We start from the raw sequence: 20082 nt of genomic DNA, 5'->3' as shown, positions 1-20082 counted from the left end.
CATTCACCATTTGTTTATTAATGAGGACTTTAACACAAACTCTACTAGAAAACACTGGATTCTTTTGATCGATTGTCCTCACCTTGTTGTACACAAATTCGCGGGTTCAGCTTGTAAAAAAGCAATATTTTGTTTTTCATTGGTCGAGAGGAGGTCATGACCCGAGTGCATTTTTAATGATAGGGAGCGTTCAGGTCAGTTCGGCTATTTCCGTCGGCATGCTTCGGCTAAATTCCGTCGGCATGCGGAAATAGCGGCGCTAGCGCCGCTCGCTAGTGGAAATAGTGAGCGCGGCTCGCTAGCGGAAATAACGAGCGGGCTATTATTTTTAGCCTTTTTTCCGTAAAAATAAGAACGCCACTGTGGCTACAGAGTCTAAAAACCTTGTAGCCAATCTGGACTTTACTTCGCCTTTGGCGAAGTGGCGAATGGTTAGCGCAAGTCCAGTAAATTTACCAAAGACATGGTTCCATAGAGGACACTGAAGTGTTTTTCTGTGCAGGACTTGAGCCAAATTATACTGTATATGGACCTTGAGATAAATGTCATCATCAGATGGTATAGCTGCAGGCTTTTTGCAGACATCTTCGACCTTCAGTGATTTGTGTGCATTCCTGACAAGTTAGAGAATATATCAACACCTGACTGGAATGAGTCCTTTAAGTGTCTGCAGAAAGTACTGTCCACAGAGCTACCGTACATCCATTTAGAGCAGTGGTTCTTAACCTTGTTTGGGGGTACCGAACCCTGCCGGTTTCATATGCTCACTCACAGAACCCTTATTTAGTAAAAAAAAAATTTTTTTTTCACATTTAAGACATAAGTATATGTTTTACTGGTGTATTTAATGAATTGTGCATTAATTTCACCTTTTTCAAAGAACAAAACCAAGACAGTGCATGAACTCACATGAAATGACCCAAAGCAGTGTGACTTCTGTTGTTGTTATTGAGAGACCGGTTCAGATATGTGTGGCTTCACCTTGGCAAGTGCTACTCTTCTATCATTTTCACAGCAAAGTCTGTTTCTTTTTTTTTACATGCAGCTTGAGGAAGTGTTCCTTTATTTTTGCCAGTGTGAGACTAGAGTTGCTCAACTTGACATTGCAAATCCTGCAGAACGCTGACTCCCATCACGTTCTGTTATACAGTACATGTAAATTCACGTTGCACATATGCATCCGACCACTTTCTTTTTTTGTTCAACATAGTTACTATGTTTATATTAGTTACTGTTATAGTTACTACATAGTATTACATAGTTACTATTTATATTTTAATTTTATACTGTTTATATTCTAATTTTATACTGCTTATATTTTAATTTTTATACTGTTATATTTTTAATTTTTTACTGTTTATATTTTAGTTATAGTTTAGTATATAAGTCCTGTTAGTGCTGCATGTGTCTGTTAGTGTAGTGTATGTCTTGTGGTATGTCCTGTGATGTCAGTGTTTCTTTTTCTCCTGGTGTTTATCCAGTATTTATTCGTTATGTAATGCCTGAGCAGTGGATATGTACTATTTCCACCGGGATTAATAAAGTATCTACTATGAATTAAAATATTAAGAAAGCAATCAGATGACGTACCATCATGACAGGCATAAATTGACTACTGAGTGCGCAAAATCCCATGTAGCACAGGTAGGCTAATCGATGTAGTGTGATCACATGCAGCCAGTGATGGCTAAGGGGGTCATGTCATCACGAATTGACACAAAGTTTCAAACGTGCACAGTGATTTGTGTATGTTCGGCAAAAACACCTGACACGATGTGTCGGGTGTTTTGTCTTGATCTCCGTCTCCGCCGAACCCCTGAGACCGACTCACCGAACCCCTAGGGTTCAATCGAACCCAAGTTAAGAACCACTGGTCTAGAGTTTATTCAGTTCTCTAATGTGGCCTTGATGGACAAACCAGTTTTAATTCTGAAAAAAAATTATAGGCAAATCAGTTCAATGAAACTCTTTCTACAACTGTGGTGGACCTGACAGTTTGGGAGGGTTTCATCAGATAATTCGTCTAACTCGACCTGTACTCGACAGGAGGTGTCTGGGAAGAAGTTGTACGGGCTTCCCTCCTGAGACTGTTGCCCCCAAAACCCAGTCCTGGATAAGGGGCTGAAGATGGATGGATGGATGGATGGAATTCGTCCAACTCTGGAAACTGTTGACAGGACATGGCCTGTCATGTGTTTGTGAAATATATAATTTTTTTTGGGACAAGGCAAAAGAACTGGATAGTCTCATTGTTGAACTCATTGTCAAATGATAGTCATTTCAGCAATCATGTGAAGTCTCCCTTGGCTTTCTTGGTCATAGGTGAGCCAATGGCAATGATGAACCGAGCTGACTTTGATTATCCTCTGTTTCTTATCCAAGGTTGGTAGATTTTCCAGAAGTAGTGAACATTGTGTCATGGGAACCTGCGATGGTGATGGATTTTGTGAAAACTATAATAATCTTATTTTCTTTACTGCTTTTCTTATACTCTTTGGTCAACAATGATAAAATTGGGATGATTCCTGTCACGGTTTCCTAAATAATCAATTAATTAGCTCTGCTGTGGAAATTGCTCAGACAGTTTGAGCCTCCCTGTGGCCAATTAAGTCCTGGTAATGGAATCGAATCTCATTTAGCATTATCCCCAACTTAAATCTAACTTGTTTATGGGCTCCAATATACCTGTGCTTTTTGCCTTCATAGTGTCTTCATTTGTCTGAAGAATTCACGGCTCTGTGCCTCCCAATCCACTAACAGTTTAGCAGCTTTGAATACCAAAGTAAAAAGTGCTTGAGCCCCTCTTTTGGGGGAAGCTTTGTCAGCAGGTGTCTCTGAAATTCACATTCAACTTGAAAGACAATAACAAATAGGACAGTCAAACCCTCGGAAGTTCAACTTATAGAAACATATTGCCCTCATATAACATATAGGCCCCTGACCTATCATTTGGGAAGCAAAACTCCAGCCTTCACATTGACTGTATTTGCTTTAGCTACTCTAGTTGTCAACTGGCATCCTTTTGGACTGATACCCAGTGTGACCAAATTGACTTACATGTTCCACTTCAATCCATAATGGGAATTGTTTTGCTTTTGTTTGCCCCGTTATGGCACGGGTGTCACACAGCAACCTTGTAGAAGCATCGACCCGGCCTGCTGTGGTTCTGCTGCTGCAGCTCCGACTCATTTATTATTAGGAGTTTGACCTTAGTCTGAATGTGGGTGCTGTGTAGTACCGTCTGTATGTAGGCCAACAGAAAGGGAGTGGGTGAGCGGCCTGCTTATGCGGACACATTTTTATAGTCTCAGCAAAAGTTTTAGAGACTGTATATTAGTCTCAAAGGAATGATTCAATGACTCACATCAGTAATACAGCAAAAAGGCAATGCAGCCAATCAACCGCCAACACCCACCCACTCCCAGTCTGCCTCCATATTCATGGAGCTAGATTTCAGGGACCCCATTAAAAAGTACATGCACACACAAACACACCCCTCATGATTTTACAGGGCCACATACACCAGTCCTCAGGCCAAGGCTGCAGAGATATGAGTGAACACGGCCTCACTACTCAGCGAAAAATTTGACTGACTCATGCAGACATTTCAAAGACTTTAAGCCCAAATCAAATCCAGTCTCGATTATGAATAAGTAACAAATTTAGCAGTATGCAAAAAGGTATGTTTGTTTGCAATGGTAAACATTAGTTTTGATGATATCTGGCTGACATTTGTTGTGTCATTTCCGGTCAAAAGCTTTATGATCAGTTTGCCTCTGAATAAATTCTGAAGTGTAAATGAACACATCTGAAAAATCTCTACTAGTTGAAATTCGCATCCTGTTGCAGTTATACACAGATCTACCTCAGGATGTGTGTAGGTCTTGTGCAGTACACAAAATTTCTGCCCTTAAGTTGTGTCCTGACAGAGTAGGGAACTGAAGACGATGTTTACACTGTATGAGGTGAGGATTGGTGGATGTAGTGGGGAGGTTAATGCCCACTAGATTTATTTATACTGCAGTAATTATTGCCTTCTGTAGAATTTGCTAATGATGTATCTGGAGGCGTGTTGGGATCTGTATTTACTGTGTGATGGTGTGATGCTATTCAGCAATCAGGATTGATGGTAGTAACAACATCCATAAAAAATCTGCTAATGCTTGCATAAGATCCTGGGTACTGGTTAGTTGACCCCGTTTTAGAATGTGTTCCATGCAGATCTGGCCATTGCCCCAATTTTTTTACACCGCAGTATTTTTTTTTTTCATTCACCACCTACCCAGTAGTGATATTACGTGAATCTCCTCGTTCAAGATTTCTCTATTTAAGAGCTATACGTTTATTTATGGTCGTTATAAAGAACTCTGGTGAGTTTACCAGTCTGCATGTTGAGAAAGCCAAGCTTAAGATATTCTTAAATGCTGACTTGCAGCTTTACATGGTTTTCACATCTGATGTTTCCATTCAAAGAACTGTTGCACACAAAACTGGGCAAGTAAAAAAGGAACAGTGAAAACGCTTTTAGAACCTCTCAGCGTACTTTAATTTAATTAATACATTCCCCGTTGTGTGCCCTCACGAGGTGTCCATAAAACAGTGTGAATCACACACAGTCACACACCTCTGCTGATGTTATTTTGTTATCACTCAAAACCAAAGTACATGCAAAGCAGATGACAGGAATTTCATAAAATGTAATTCATTATCAGGAACTGAGAAAAAGTGACATCCAACCTGGAATTATCTTTTTATGAGGTGGATGTGGGAGCTCATTAATATTGATGAGGATGGCTACATAAAGGTGAATCCACAATGCGAGACAAGAAAAAAAAAATTTGCGAAAGTTTTTTTTTTCTGTGATTGATCATAGCGAGACATCATTCATGCACGCAGCCTCGTGTTACAGATATGTGAGTCAGTGTGTTGTTGTAGACAGGGGTATGACAGAGTTGTTGGAAACTGCATTTTCAAACCTTAGGAATGTGGTGAAGTTGATTTGTTTGAGGCCATTATGTTTCAGCAGCTACCATTCTTTTTTCTGTGTCATATTTTAGATGTTATATGTTTAGATGTTGATCTGTTTTTATGGCAATAACCTTGGCTGTAAAAACTGTTGTGGTTTCTTGTTTTGGACTCAAGAAATGAACGTAAGTTAAAAAAAAAACTTGTTAAGGATGTCCGACACTTTGAAAAGCTGTACAGTATTTTCCTCACTGTAAGACGCACCTAAAAGCCTTATATTTTCTCAATTTCTTATAATCCAATGTGCCTTGTCTATTTTAAAACTTTTTTCATATATAATTCATTGAAGATGAGTTCCCAGATGCGCCTTATAATCCAGTGCGCCTTATAGTGCGGAATATACTGTATTTTGTATGCACTTGTGTTTAATGTGCGCTTTGTTGTAGGAACTTACACAGAACATCTTTGCCACAGAAGGATAAAGTCAGCTGGTGGACGTGCACTGTGTCATACACATGATGAGGTCAATGGGCTGTACTTTTAGCATAAGCTGTGTGAATAACCCATCATTCATCAGTGTGTTGTGTGTCTACAGTAAATGATAGCTTGCTGAGCTGGTCTGTCTCACCCCCTCTGATCCGTTCTAAAGGCACTCAGATGTGTTGAGCAGCTGGTTGGAGAAGAAGAAGAAGAAGAAGAAGAAGTACACTTTATTAATCCCCGGAGGGAAATTACACAGTCACTCAGTTATATGGTCTTTGTGTTAGTTTTTAACGGCAGTCAGTGTATACACAGGCCCCGTGAAACACAGCACACAGGGGGGTCTGTAAGCATGCAGTTAGCGTTAGTACACACATCAAACATCACACATAGGGAGGCAGAGTGACGGGCAGCGGCTTCAGGAACGCGCCCCAATTGAGCAGCTTGTAGGGGGGACGGTGCCTTGCTCAAGGGCACCTCGGCAGTGGCTGGGAGGTGAGCTGACACCTCCCACCGTCAGCTCACACTCCCTCCGAAGATGTCCTGGCGGGAGCGGGATTCGATCCGCCGATGGTTGGGGCGATCTGTCTACAGGACATCTGCTCTACCGCTGAGCCACTGCCGCCCCAAGAGAAGCAAAAGCAACTCATGAAATAATCATCATGATTGCAATGAGCTGAGACGGCGTTGTTGTCAGGCTGTTAGTGCTTCTGACTGACCAACCAGCACTGCCGAAAACACCACACCAAGCCTGTGAATTAGACTTCCATTAAGTCACAGCATTTCTGTAAATTCTGTTGTCCATAAGTTTGTGCATGTAGACAATTCAATGAAAGGTAAGTTGGAAGGTCCTGGAGGTTATTCACCCAATTATACATTGGGGTTTTAGGCAAATGGTTTCATCAGTAGTTTGCAGTAAATAAATCTCGGTATCAATCAATCAAGTTTTATTTATATAGCGCTTAATCATGGAAACAGACATTTCAATAATAGTTTAAATAGTTCAGTTTAACTGAAGTAGTCTTTCCACAATTTTTCTACTTCAGTCTCAATAATATATGAATGCAATCACTCACAGTCACACACATTTAGAATGTTGTCAGCAAAAACACTGTGCCAACATTCATCGACTTGATTTAGCAGTAGAGTCCTGAAGTTGTTGTTTTTTGTCTTCTGTCAAGGCCAAACTTGTTTGATCTTCAGAATGTTTACCACTGCTGACTCAAAAGCACAAGAACTGTCATCTCCAGTTTCTTAGAACATCCACATAATTGTTGGTATGCTGTTCTATGAAGCCATGAAACCAAGTGGCATCTTTTGGGGCTTGCGTATCATTAGTATGCCTGGAGGAGGAAAAGTGTATTTGAAGAAGGCAGCTGGTAAACCCCAGAAGATTCCAGAGCTGTAGGTCTATCTGAGGAATGGGCTAAAATCTCTCAGGAAGTAAAAGCATTTGCATAATGTTTGCAGCGCATAGAACTCAGTTGTTATTGTTTTATAACTCTGTTCTTGATCACCCTTGACCCAAATTAAGCTGGTCACTGGTGCCAACTGCAGTCCCGTAACCATTAGACAACATCTGTCAGAGAAGGGTTTAAGAACAAAAAACGTCTTCAAAGACCTCGTCTCCTTCAGCGTTAGGAGTTTGCATGAGAGCACCAAACATGGGGCATTGAAGGGTGGAAGAAAGTTTTATTCTCTGATGCAAAAGAATTTAACCTTGATGGTCTTGATGGCTTCCAGCATTACTGACATGACCAGATCCACCTGAAATGTTTTTTACATGGCACAGTGGAGGGGGCGCCATCATGATCTGGGGGGCAAATGGTTTTATCAGTAGTTTGCAATAAATAAATCTTAGTAATAGTTTAAATAGTTCAGTTCAACTCAAGTTTTTTTCTTCCACATGGAGCTTCAGGTTAGGCAGAGGCATCAAAACGGCAGCTGGCTATGTGGAGATGTTGTAGGGGGCATCCCTTGTGACTGATGTCTGTGTAGTAATGACTGGGTTCTTCAACAGGACAACGCTGCAGTTCCAAGGACTTCTCCCAGAGAAATAAAATCACCCTTTTGAATCATCCTGTATGATCTAAATCCAGCTGAGAACAAGGAAAGATTACAAAAATGGACACCAGTTCCAGACCGTGGATGTCCTCTGTGAAGCCATCTTCACTTCTTGAAGCAACATTTCCACTAGCCTTGCAATTTTTCAGCTGGTTTTAAACTTTTGATCAGGTCTGTATGTACAGTAATTCGTCACTTATTAGCACTTCAAGATGCGCGGCTTCACTACAACGCGGGTTTTTAGTAGGTTGTCACGTGATACTGTACGCCTATGCTATTGGCTGACAGCATCCATGTGCGCGCTGCTTCCCGAGAATCACGGAACGCAGGGCAGTTCCGTGTATTAAACAAACACTTTTCTTTAATACAAAGTGTTTTAAATAGTCTATAAAAGTGTGGGGAAAGGTAATACAGATATAAGGTGGTTTAATATCAATATGGGGAGGGTTGATAAACGTTTAAATTACTGTAAGTAATAAAATTGTCGCTATATCGCAGAATTTTGTTTTTCACGGGTGGTCCTGGAATGCATTAACCGCGAGTAACGAGCGATTGCTGTATATATAAATATCAAAATACCTATCGCCTATCTAAAGTAGTGGTTCTCAACTGGTCTGGCTTAGGACCCAAAATTACCCCTTAATGACAAGCCGTGATCCAAATCAAAGAAAATAAAAATCATACTTCTGACTCTGACTTGTTGATACCTACAGCATTCAATTGTCCAGTTTATTAATGGTGGATATTTCTACTCATCAAAATTTTCAACATTTACCTAAATGACCATATCAGTTTAAATGGTTGACTTAGACTGGTTTGTTAATTTTTCTACAAAGTTCTACAGAGCTTGGCTTTAAAAGCTTTTTAAAAAGTTTTAGAAAAAGTTTTAAAGTTTTCTCAAATTAAACTTTGCTTGGACCAGACTTTGCCACTTTCAAAGCAACGTAACAGTAGCAAGCAGCCTTTCTCAGCTACCTGGCAAGTACCAGCAGACAGACCTAAGCTACCGACCAGCTGGGGAAGATGACTGAACACGAACATGTAGCAGCTATCTAGCCTGAGTGCTTTTTTTATTTTGTTTTTTTTTCCTCAAGAGTTGTTGAAGACTAACACAGAGCTATGAAGTGCCAGAAGTGAAAACACCATTTGGATGATTACCTCCATCAGCCAGAGTTTGTTGTAACACAGTGACTCTTTGTTTTTTATTTTTATCCTGTGTTACATTACATATCGACATCAAATTGGTTCAGAGATGCTAGAATGATAAAGCTGTAACATGACTATTGTGAGTTTACATGAAGCAGTGGCACGCATCAAACTGGATGTTGGCCCAGTGATGTCCCGAAACTAAACCAGTACACTCATCAGAGGTTGTAAACATTGTCTGATTTGGGGGAATGGTTTACAGTTCTGAACAAGGCAGTCACAGACTACAACATCCCGCAACACCCCTGAATTCAAAATTTTACCCTGACCTACTTGCATAAGTCAAAGATCAAAGCTAGTTCTCTGATCTACTATCATTGATCAAAACAGTAGCTCTTATCTATGGTCTTACACTGGTCTCACACTGGTCTTCTACCTTGTCTTATCCGGTTCCTGAGTGTATAAAAATTGAAATTTGACCTTGACCTTGTTTTCTCAAGATCAAGGTCACCATCTCATTTTCATCCCCTTTGCTGCCCGAGTGATGTGCTTTTTGTTTCATCTTTCTATCTGCAATGGTTGCGAAGATATTTGGTGGACGAACGGACGAACACTGACAATTATAATACATGACCGCTTTGAAGCGGGATGTAATGAATAGCTCCACATCACGACCTAGAAAATATCATAGGTTTTTGTTTCAGTTGAACATTGTGGCCATGAAAGCATGGTGGGTTCTGATTGTCCACTGTGAAGTTTTTACAACTGTACTGTCAACCAGTCTTTGTCCACTTTCACATATGTCACATTTGTATCCTGGGTTGATCAGAGGTCAATATGTAGTTACAGTGATAGCACCGACTGTCGTCAACAGGAAGTAAATTCTGTTAGTGCTTGATCATGAAATTTTCCTTATGTGGTCTCCCTGTCATATACAGGAAGAGTTTGTACAACTATTTATCTTTAAAGAATGAATTGGTTTGTCTTTAAATTTTCTTGTCCCCCAGTGGCCATAATTATTTATAGTTAATCCATCCATGAAGATTGCAGTTTTTAAGACAAGATCTTCAGGGAGTTCTTGATCAATTCAGCTTAAGGTTTTAGGCTTTGTACTCAAGTCCTTCACCACACAGAAACAAATTGGGTATTTTCATTGTGATCTAGATAAATCCTTAGTGCTCTAGCTCAGGACATTTTTAAGTGCGGCACTGACATAATATTGAACGGAGCAGATCAGTTCAGATCAATCAAAGGAATCAGCCTCACCTGATGAAAAGAGAGGAACAATGACCACACAGCTGAGCTTCGTATAAAAAGCCTTTTCCTGTTTCCAAACTGACTTGAAATGTAGAGAATCAGACCATGAAATAGACGACTGACTCGAGCGACTCTGAGAAGGAGATACATGGTTTGCTTGATTTTAGCCTTAAAAAATTTGTTATCTGAGCACAAAGCAGCAGCTGTTTACAAAACCATTTCTCACCACCTTCAGTGGTTTTTTGTAGGTTTAGAGTTTTTGTTTGTACCAAATAGAAGCTGTGCCCCTCTTGTGGTATATTCCTACTAGCTACAAGACTTGTCTTTTGTAGAACTGTATATGTAGGTTTTGCTTCAGTGGACACATTAAATTCCTAACATTATTTTCACAAGTATGACCCTATAGCTTGCTGGCTGCATCTGAGGTGGAGTAACAGAGGATTTTGAATTCACGGTACTTTTTTTAGCCCATTAATATAGCTTTTGTAGCAAAGGCGAAACTGTGGTTGATTATGTGATTTATAGCCATACTCAACAATAGATGTTAGTTTCTATTTAGTTGACTCTTGTGCAGTCATCCCAATTTTGTCAGAACACTCGCCTGTCACTTTATAATTTTTTTGGAGTAACCCTCATATTTTAATAAAGATTAAAGACACCTTTATTAGTCCCTCATAGGGGAATTTTTTTTTCACTCTTGAGAGTATCATTACACCCATATATATACAGTATAGAGTACAGGCTCGAACGAACATGCACGCACGCACGCACGCACGCACACACACACACACACACACACACACATACACACACACACACACACACACACACAAGGGGCCTTTAAGGCATGCAAATGATGGTGAGAGGTAGAGTGGTAGGCAGCTCTCTTGTGTTGGCACGGTGGCGTCGTGATTAGCACTTCTGCCTCACAGCAAGAAGGTCAGGGGTTCAAACCCCGTCATTTCCAATGTGGCCTTTCTGTGAAGAGTTTGCATTTCTCTCCGTGTCTGAATGGGTTTTCTCCGGGTTCTCCGGTTTCCCCCCATTATCAGGAAAAACATGCATCTCGGTCATGTTGGACCGCAGTGTCAGTGTCGGCGCGCCCGGGGTGCAGCGGCTCTGGACCAACTATCCATCTGGTCTTGAAATTTCGTTGTACCATCTCTGTGTGTGTATAATGACAATAAAGAAAGTTTGACTTTGACTTTTGACTTTGGTGCATCCAAATGATCAGCTTATAAAGGGGACATTGCCTTGCTCAAGGGTACCTCAGCAGTGCTCCGAGTGTGAACTGGCACCTCTTCACTGCTATCTCACACTCTGAAATTTTTTGCCCGAAACGAGTCTTAAACTGGCCACCCTCAGGTCCCCAGCCCAAGACCTAGTGGACTGAGTTACTGCCACCCTGAGCTTCAACAAACTGTTTGACTTATTTTAGCTCTGCATTGGGGAACTTGTATAGATTTCATAAGAGGATTAGTGTCTGCTCATCACCGAACATTGTCCTCGTTCCTGGGCTCAGATCAATCCTCCCCCCCCCACTCAACACTTTGTATCAGTGGCTTTAATTAAAATCTCCAGAACAGTTTTGCTCCTGGGTCTCTCCAGTTCCCGTTTCTGTTGTCTGCTAAATGACACTCGTGTACAAACACTTGTGCCGTAATTGATATTTCAATAAACAAAAAACCCAGTTTATCTGAATGGCATTTCCATTTTCTTGCCGTGAAGTATTCTGTGAGTTGTGTCTGTCCTTCCCATACTCCACAGACTCTGATCACATTCCTTTTCCTCCCACATGGGTGGAAAATAATCACTTGTTGGCAAACTTACAATTCTAAGCCAAGTAATTTAATTCTGATAACGTAGACTCATTTACTACTATAGTACTTTTTGTTTCCAAGGCTAAAAAACAAACAAACTTGGGTTGTACTGTATTGGCTTTTTAAACTGAAGGTTTCCAAACGTAATTTTATACAAGTAGATGGTGTTGTGTTATGTTGAATTAAGTCCAAACATTCCAGAAGTCCAGCTTCTCAGTAAATATTCATCTACTCTCTGAAAGTGCACCGTATAATAATTACAGATTTATTTATATAATATTTAGTTAATTCTGTCAGTTACAATGGCCATCAAAGGAATGAATACATTACAATTCATAGCTGACACAAAATGTGGTATAAAGGTTCAAATGGATTTTTGTAACATGGTAGAATTATACCCAGGACAGAGCTCCAGTCACTTTTCATATGGTTGCATTGGTGTTCCTAGCTTGTTAATTGAGTTACATCCATTGGCACATTTTAAGTGTCACTTTTTATAGTTCCAAAATCCACTAGTAATTGTTTTGACATACATACATTTTTTTACATTAGAATAAATCTGTAAATTTCCTATCTTTTTGTAATTTACAAAATTCAAAAAGAAATTGTACAGTCCAATACTTTTTAATTTTCCAGTTTGGGATCAATAAAGTATATCAATTCAAAGACATAAGGTCTGGGTGAGCCTGGAATAAATGAACTCGAACAAATTCTAAAAATCCAAAGGGTCTTATAAAATGTTTGATTTAGTTTTAAAAATATTTTTTCTTTCTTCTTATTGACTATATGTGGAAGTGTTGTGAGTTTTATTTTATTTTTACTGCCTGTTGTGGACCAGAGAAAGGGACTTACAACTTGTTTGTGTTTAAAATATCAAACAATAATTTGTTAACTTACAAAAAGAATAATTTTCCACAATCCTAGTTTATGTACTGTTAATTATTTATGAAATGTCTTCTGTAAATCTGTTCTTGATTGGTGAGAGTTTTTAAAAATAATCCGATGAAAGCTAGTGTTTGTCGGCAACATGCATTTGCTGCTCCGCTTTAATGGGAAGTGTTTCTTTTTTTTTACTGTCAGAATACGCAATGCTTTATTACATTACAGTTTTGAGCAAATATCTTTTCATGCATGTTTTTTTTATGTGAAAGCCCCTGTGTTCATGCTGAATGGTATGTGTTTGTGGTGGAAGTGTGCTGTGAGTCTTCTGATGCCTCTTCCTGTCACATCCTGAAAGCTGTTTTTCTGCCTGCCTTTGTTTCTCTCCCACACACACACACACACACACACACACACACACACACACACACACACACATACACACGCCTTATGAAACCAGGAGGGAGCACCATCACCCGGGATGCTGCTGCCCTCCCTGTCCTTGGAAAGGTATTAGTCAGGTCATTAGAAGATGACACTATCTTTTCAGCTGACATGTTCAAAGACGACGCAGTAGAGGTCCGTGTGCACATGAGGAGGGAAGGTTTTAACAAAAATCCCATAATTAGAAATGTTAAAACGTACCGGACATTCTTTCTGCGGTCATCTGCATAGGATTCAGCAACCTGTCAGTTTCCCTCAAAAACAAAGCTTTCACCATCTATTTTCCTCCTGACTGTCTCATATATTTTGTATATAATTTTATAACCATTGTAGATACATGATTTACAAATCGTGTATTTATAATGTATGTTTGTATGTATGAACTGTATGTTCACTTCTATTTACTTAACTTCTTTACTTTGTATATTTATCTTATTTGTAGACTGTCTTTTCTATTCTTCCATTCTCTGTGACTACCTTCTGCTGCTGTAATATTGGAATTTTTCCCACTGTTGGACGAATAAATATTTATCTTATCCCAATTATTTTGTACAAATTGCTTAGTGGTAGTGTCCAAGAAAAATGCATTTTAATTAATTGAAACAAGAAAAATCGAACCAAATGGCCAATGGTCAAATCCTTTCAGCCCGAGCTGCTGCCCTGTTTGTTTTGCAAAGCCGTTGGAATTTAGTTTCACTCATCGTATTCCTTCAACATTGTATTCAGAATATCCCCCCACCCCCCCAGTACTGCAGGCATTCGGTGGTTGCTGCTTTCTTTTCCTAATGTTAGTGAATTGCTGTTCTGCATCCAGCAGCACAAGTGATTAATATGGACTGGTAGCACATGTGGGAGAGCACATGTCGGACTTGGTCGATGGAGCTCTGAAATCACAGAATTATTCACCATTATTACGTCCCGCGAAGCAGTGATGTGTTGTAAGTGTTTGTGTGTCTGTCCGTCCTACCGTCCACCAAATATCTTCAAAACCATTGCAGATAGAAAGACGAAAGAAAAAGCACAATACTCGGGCAGCAAAGGGGATGAAAATGAGATGATTACTTTGACTTTGAAAAACTAGGTCAAATTTTCACTTTTATACCTTTTTAGGTACAAATATCTGAAACCTGATGAGATCTAATCACACAAAAAAAAGCAACATTTTCAGGAGGCCAGAGGCACGAAAATGTGTAAGTCGGGGTAAAATGTTGAATTCAGGATCTTGCAGTCTCTGACTGCCTTGTTATCCAATTGGGGCCATATTCAACTGTTGCACTTAGTTTTGCCCCAACGACTCACATGCTAAGCTTGAAGTAGATCAGGTGATTGTTTCTGAAGCAGATGCATTACATGAATTCATAAACATAACACATACAGGTAGACATAGAGAGTCATCCCATAACACACACTATAAATGCATTTCTGTATCTAGCAGCAGGCTTTCGCACGTGATGACCAATCATGTTGTATTTTACAGTGTTGCGCCCTCTAGGGGACAGCAAAGGCTTTTCAGGAAGCCCACAGGTGTTTGTCTTCAAACAGATTTATCTCAGTACAATTAAGCTTTCAAACGTGCGTCTGAATGATTGTCAGACTTGAATTCATCTGGCTAACACACATTTAAGACAAGTTGACTGAGACTGATGGTGTGTTTTTCCGCAATGCTTTGTTTCCCAAGACACATCCAAGTTCTCATTCATTTAAAGTGCTGGATTTGGAACATCTGTCTTGTATTTTCCTTGTGGCAATATATTTAAGTGAAACACACAACAACTCTTTTTCTCACAGGTGATCTCAACAAATGCCTTCTAAATATCCTAGAGCCATTAGCTAAAAGTGCGTAATGTTTCCTGTCCTCAGCAGAACGATGCATCATTTTTGTTATTCATTATCTCCAAGGCATACTGATGTAAGTGAGACACTGAATTCAGGATGGATATTCCTCAACACCTTAGGATTACTTCTGTACTGTGTCACATCATCGATAAACACCAGTGACCCAGCGCCGCTGGCAGCCATGCATGTCCAGGCCATGTTTTACAGATGGTGTGATGTGCTTTGGATCATGAGCGGTACCATGCCTTTTCCAGAACTTCTTCACCTTCATTTAACCAAGAAGTCCCATTGAGATTAAAAAATTTTTTTTACAAGACAGACCTGTCTGCCATGCAAGTCAAAAAAGTGATTTATACACAGGTACAGACAAGTGAAAGATAAAAGCATTGAAACATTAAGACAGACAAATGTCAAACAGTAAAAGAAAAGAGTAAATTGTTAAAGGAAAAACAAACTCCTTCAGCCCATGCTCTTTGGTGTTCAATCAAATCTCTTTTGATGGAGCTGTTTCCACACCCATCACTAGAGGCTAGCAGAATGTGTGTGTGTGTGTGTGTGTGTGTGTGTGTGTGTGTGTGTGTGTGTGTGTGTGTGTGTGTGTGTGTGTGTGTGTGTGTGTGTGTGTGTGTGTGTGTGTGTGTGTGTGTGTGTGTGTGTGTGTGTGTGTGTGTCTGTCTGAACTTTTGTCATCATTACTCTCTCCATTTCCACATTTCTGGCATTGGTCTTCTTCTGCCTACTTTCTCAAGTAACAGATTAATGTTGTGTTGCTGTAAACAACTTGGTGTTCGGTGATATTGAAGTGACTTTATGTGTATGATAGCACGAGAAGTGTGAGAATGATTCTCTATACCAGTGGTTCTTAACCTTGTTGGAGGTACCGAACCCTGACGGTTTCATATGCTCACTCAACGAACCCTTCTTTAGTTAATTTTTTTTTTAATTTAAGGCATCATTTTATGTTTTACTGTTGTATTTAATCAATTGTGCATTAATGTCACCTTTTTCAAAGAACTAAACCAAGACAGTGCATGAACTCACATGAAATGACCTACCTGCAAATCAGTGACTTCTGCTGTTGTTAGAGAGACCAGTTCAGATATGCGTGGCTTCACCCCAAACCAAAACTCTGTTACTCTGATGTTATTTTTACAGCAAAGTCTGTTTCTGTTGTTTTCCATCAGCTTCAGGAAGTGTTCCTTTATTTTTGCCAGAGCCAGACTAGAGTTGCTCAACTTGACATTCAAATCATTCAGAACGCTGACTCCCATCAAGTTCTGTTATACAGTACATGTAAATTCGCGTTAATAATGGATTAAATTTATATGGCGCTTTTCTGGACACTCAGACGCTTTACATTGAGTAGAGAGTAGAGTAGAGTAGGACTTTATTCATCCCTTCAGGAGGGTCCATCAGGGAAATTAGTTTCTCCGTCACATTACACACAGCACAGTACGTACACAGAGAGAAAAGACACAGAGAAAGTAATGCCAACACCAAATAGAAAGAGTAATAAATAGTAACCCACCAGACAGAGAGAGTAATAAATAATAAATAACCTTCTAACTAAAGGAATATACAAAGACCTAAATGGGCTTAAATCGGCTTAGGAATAAAGGGCATGAATAAATAAACCTGGATAGGCATGGGCTGAATAATATATTGTATTAGTGTGAATATTGTTTACAATGTTTGGTGCACTGTTTTCGTCATCCGTCATCATCCAATCACATTGGATCCATTATTCATTCACTCTTCTTTCATACTTGGCGATGGTAGACTACGTGTGTAGCCAAACTGACGGAGGCGTGGCTGCCAATCTGCGCCTACGGCCCCTCCGACCACCACCAAAACAATCACACACATTCACACACCAGCGAGTGCCCCACTGCAGGCAAGGAGGGTAAAGTGTCTTGCCCAAGGACACAATGACAAATGACTCGGCGGGAGCGAGAATCGAACCACCGATCTTGAATCACTGACCTGCTATACCACTGAGTCCGACCACTTTCTTTTTTTGCTCAACATAGTTACTATGAATTAAAATATTAAGAAAGCAATCAGATGGCGTACCATCATGACAGGCATAAATCGACTACTGAGTGCGCAAAATCCCATGCAGCACAGGTAGGCTAATCGATGTAGCGTGATCACCTGCAGCCAGTGATGGTTGAGGGGGGCGTGTTATCACCAATTGACACGGTGTGTCAAATGTACACAGTGATTCGTGTGTGTTTGGCAAAAATACCCGACACATCATGTCGAGTGTTTTGTCTTGACCTCTATCTCCGCCGAACCCCTGAGAGCGACTCGGCGAACCCCTAGGGTTTGATCGAACCCAGGTTAAGAACCACTGCTCTATACTGTTGTACGTGCAGCAAACCAGTGGACCATAGCTACAGTGTAGAGCATATTTACTTTTTTTAACAGTTTGAAAACAGACTGAATAAAGACAAGTTAAACTACAGTATTTTTGGTGTAGCTGAAAAGAGCTTTCTTGCGTTTAATGAGCCTGGATCCTCCGGGTGAGACAGAAAGTTTTAGAACCCATCATCCACAGAGTCAAGTGGGGTTGGTGAGCGCTTCCTCTGTCGGCTGGCTCAACATTTTCCGTTAACTGTAGGCTCTCTGGAATTGTGAATGTGTTGGCACTTTTGTTTCCCCTCGTTTTTCTTGACAGGGACTGAGCCTCAAGAACGAGCATGGACACCTGCACATATAGCCTCAGTCTAACACTCCCTCCTGAGGGAGGAGAGCGAGCCATATGCTCCACCAATCCCTCTGTGTCACAAAGGAATAGTCTCTATTGAACACTTTAATACTCCTGGAAATCCATGGGGACCAGCAGATTAACTGCTGTGCATCAAAACAGTCTGTGTCTGAAGGCCCACGGCAAGATGCAGGATTTGTCCAACGGCAGCGCTTTATCTACCGCCTGTGTCACTAGAAGAGGAACTTACTTTTGTAAAAAAGAAAAAACAAGAACATACAGTCACAAACTGCAACATCCGGCAACACCCCTGAAAAATTTTACCTTGACCTACTTGCATGGGTCAAAGATCAATGCCCTGACTTACTTTCATAGGTCAAAGCACTAACTTTGATCTATGGTCTTACTTACACTGGCCTTCTCCCTCGTCTTTCTATCTTATCCAGTTCCTGAGAGTACAAAAGTTAAAATGTGACCTTGACCTGCACCACAGTTGAACAGATTTGCATGAGCCTCATGAACCATACCGAATGCACCAGTTTCTGTCCGTGGAAAACACTCACTGGTGTGCGAGGGACAACACCCTGAGATGAGGTCACAGTGGGCTGTTGGAACGCATCGGTGCTGAAGGACGACTGGTGGAAGTTGGTCGAACCGACAGTTTGTCACTGGAGTGAGATGCTACTATCCTCGGTTTTTGGTTTGGTGGTGTCCCATGTGTGACTCGTCTTTGTCTCCTTTCTACAGGTTCAACTACAGGTCGACCCACCACCTCACCACCAATGGGTTCTACGACTTCCTCAACTGGTTTGACGAAAGAGCCTGGTACCCTCTGGGTAGGATCGTAGGGGGCACGGTGAGTGTTCCTTTTGCTGGTGTGCGTGTGTGTGTGTGTGTGTGCTTTAAGCACACAGTCTGCATCATATGACACCTCAAAGAAATAAACCACAAGACTTAGTCTCTTCTAAAGTGTTCTGGTTCTCTACTGCTCTGTACTTGTAGAGTTTATTGAAATATGAACAGATTAAAGGTGGACAGGAAAGAGGACCTACTGGAATCCTACACAACTAGATCTAATGACATCCACCAACAGGTTGAATTAATTCTGTCTTAGGTTGCCTTCCTCTTTTGTTCCGTTGTTTGTCTGTGGGGTCAAGAAGTTAATCAAATATTTCATTGGATGAAGGGTTTTTTTCATTTATGTAAAAATACGTTCACATTTTTTTTACTGATTGAGAATAAACTCACATCTCAATTTGTATGCAGGAGATGAAAACATTAATATCTGTCGGTACTAAATCTTAATTCAGTTCCACTCATTGTCCTGTAATCAAATGGAAGGAACAGTTAACATGTTAACAAAATTATGAAAACGCTGCAATTTCATCTAAATCCCAGGTTAAATAAAATTATAATTCTGAGTACATTAGTATTAATCCTATCTAGATTTTTTTTTTTTAATAAATGGAGTTATGTGCTGTCAGACTGCTCTCCAGTATTTTAAATGCAGAAAACATGGTGTGCTGCTATGAATCGTAGTTCTCTGGTGACTCTACTTCATCGCTGGATATTCATTTGTTCTGTGTGGTTGTCCTCAATGTCATGAAAATTCATTGTTGCTTCTTTTTAAAAAAATAAGTTAGCGGGTTGTTAAGTGTTAACTTGTAAGTGTTGTTTTAAGTGCTTGTATTTAAGGTAATGATGCTGTCTGGTGAAATCCTTATTTCCTGTCCAGAAGCTGTGTGTCGTTGGTTTTTATCTCTACTGTAGTCGGTCATTCAAGCTGTTAATGGAGGCGGTTTTACAGTCACTGCAGTGGACTGTTGTTTCAAGCAGCATTTTCATTTGTTTTGAGCACCCGCCTACTTGAAGCTCCGGATCCTTTTCTCATCACATATGCATGAAGATTCGAGATAAATCTGAGTGTTTAATCTTCCTCGTTTTGGGGTTGCCTGAATAACTTTGGCTCTTTCCTGTTTCTAACCCTCAGGTGTACCCTGGTCTCATGGTCACGGCCGGCCTCATCCACTATGTGCTGAACCTGCTGCACATCACCGTCCACATCCGGGATGTGTGTGTGTTCCTGGCTCCGGTGTTCAGTGGCCTGACCTCCATCTCCACCTTCCTGCTGACGAGGGAGCTGTGGAACCAGGGCGCCGGCCTTCTAGCGGCCTGCTTCATCGCCATCGTCCCTGGCTACATCTCCCGTTCCGTTGCTGGGTCCTTCGACAATGAAGGCATTGCCATCTTTGCCCTGCAGTTCACCTACTACCTCTGGGTATGCATACTTAATGAGTCCTTGCATACTCTTCCATTGTGATAGTATTTATAACTGTTCTCTGTTAGAAAGTTAGAAAACCCCAAACCAAAACTCTGTTCTTCTATAATGACTCAGACGTGCTCTGTCTATGTGTGTAGGTACTTCATTCATTAGTGGCTGCTCACAGTCCAGAACAGCACGTCTGTGGGTTAAATGTTGTC

The 20082-nt window shown here is 40.5% G+C and overlaps 1 protein-coding gene across 1 annotated transcript in view; it reads left to right on the top strand.

The window, feature by feature from the left end:
* stt3b (STT3 oligosaccharyltransferase complex catalytic subunit B) overlaps nt 1–20082 on the top strand; it is a 57577-nt gene that overhangs the window by 14101 nt on the left and 23394 nt on the right. Inside the window, exons 2-3 of the mRNA XM_068323253.1 lie at nt 18349–18457; nt 19592–19879. Coding sequence (XP_068179354.1) covers nt 18349–18457; nt 19592–19879 — 397 coding nt within the window. The remainder of the gene's footprint in view (nt 1–18348; nt 18458–19591; nt 19880–20082) is intronic.

Source organism: Antennarius striatus, chromosome 9 (genome assembly GCF_040054535.1).
Source record: "Antennarius striatus isolate MH-2024 chromosome 9, ASM4005453v1, whole genome shotgun sequence".
In the NCBI taxonomy this organism is placed as follows: Eukaryota; Metazoa; Chordata; class Actinopteri; order Lophiiformes; family Antennariidae; genus Antennarius; species Antennarius striatus.
This window is presented reverse-complemented; position numbering and strand designations above follow the sequence as displayed.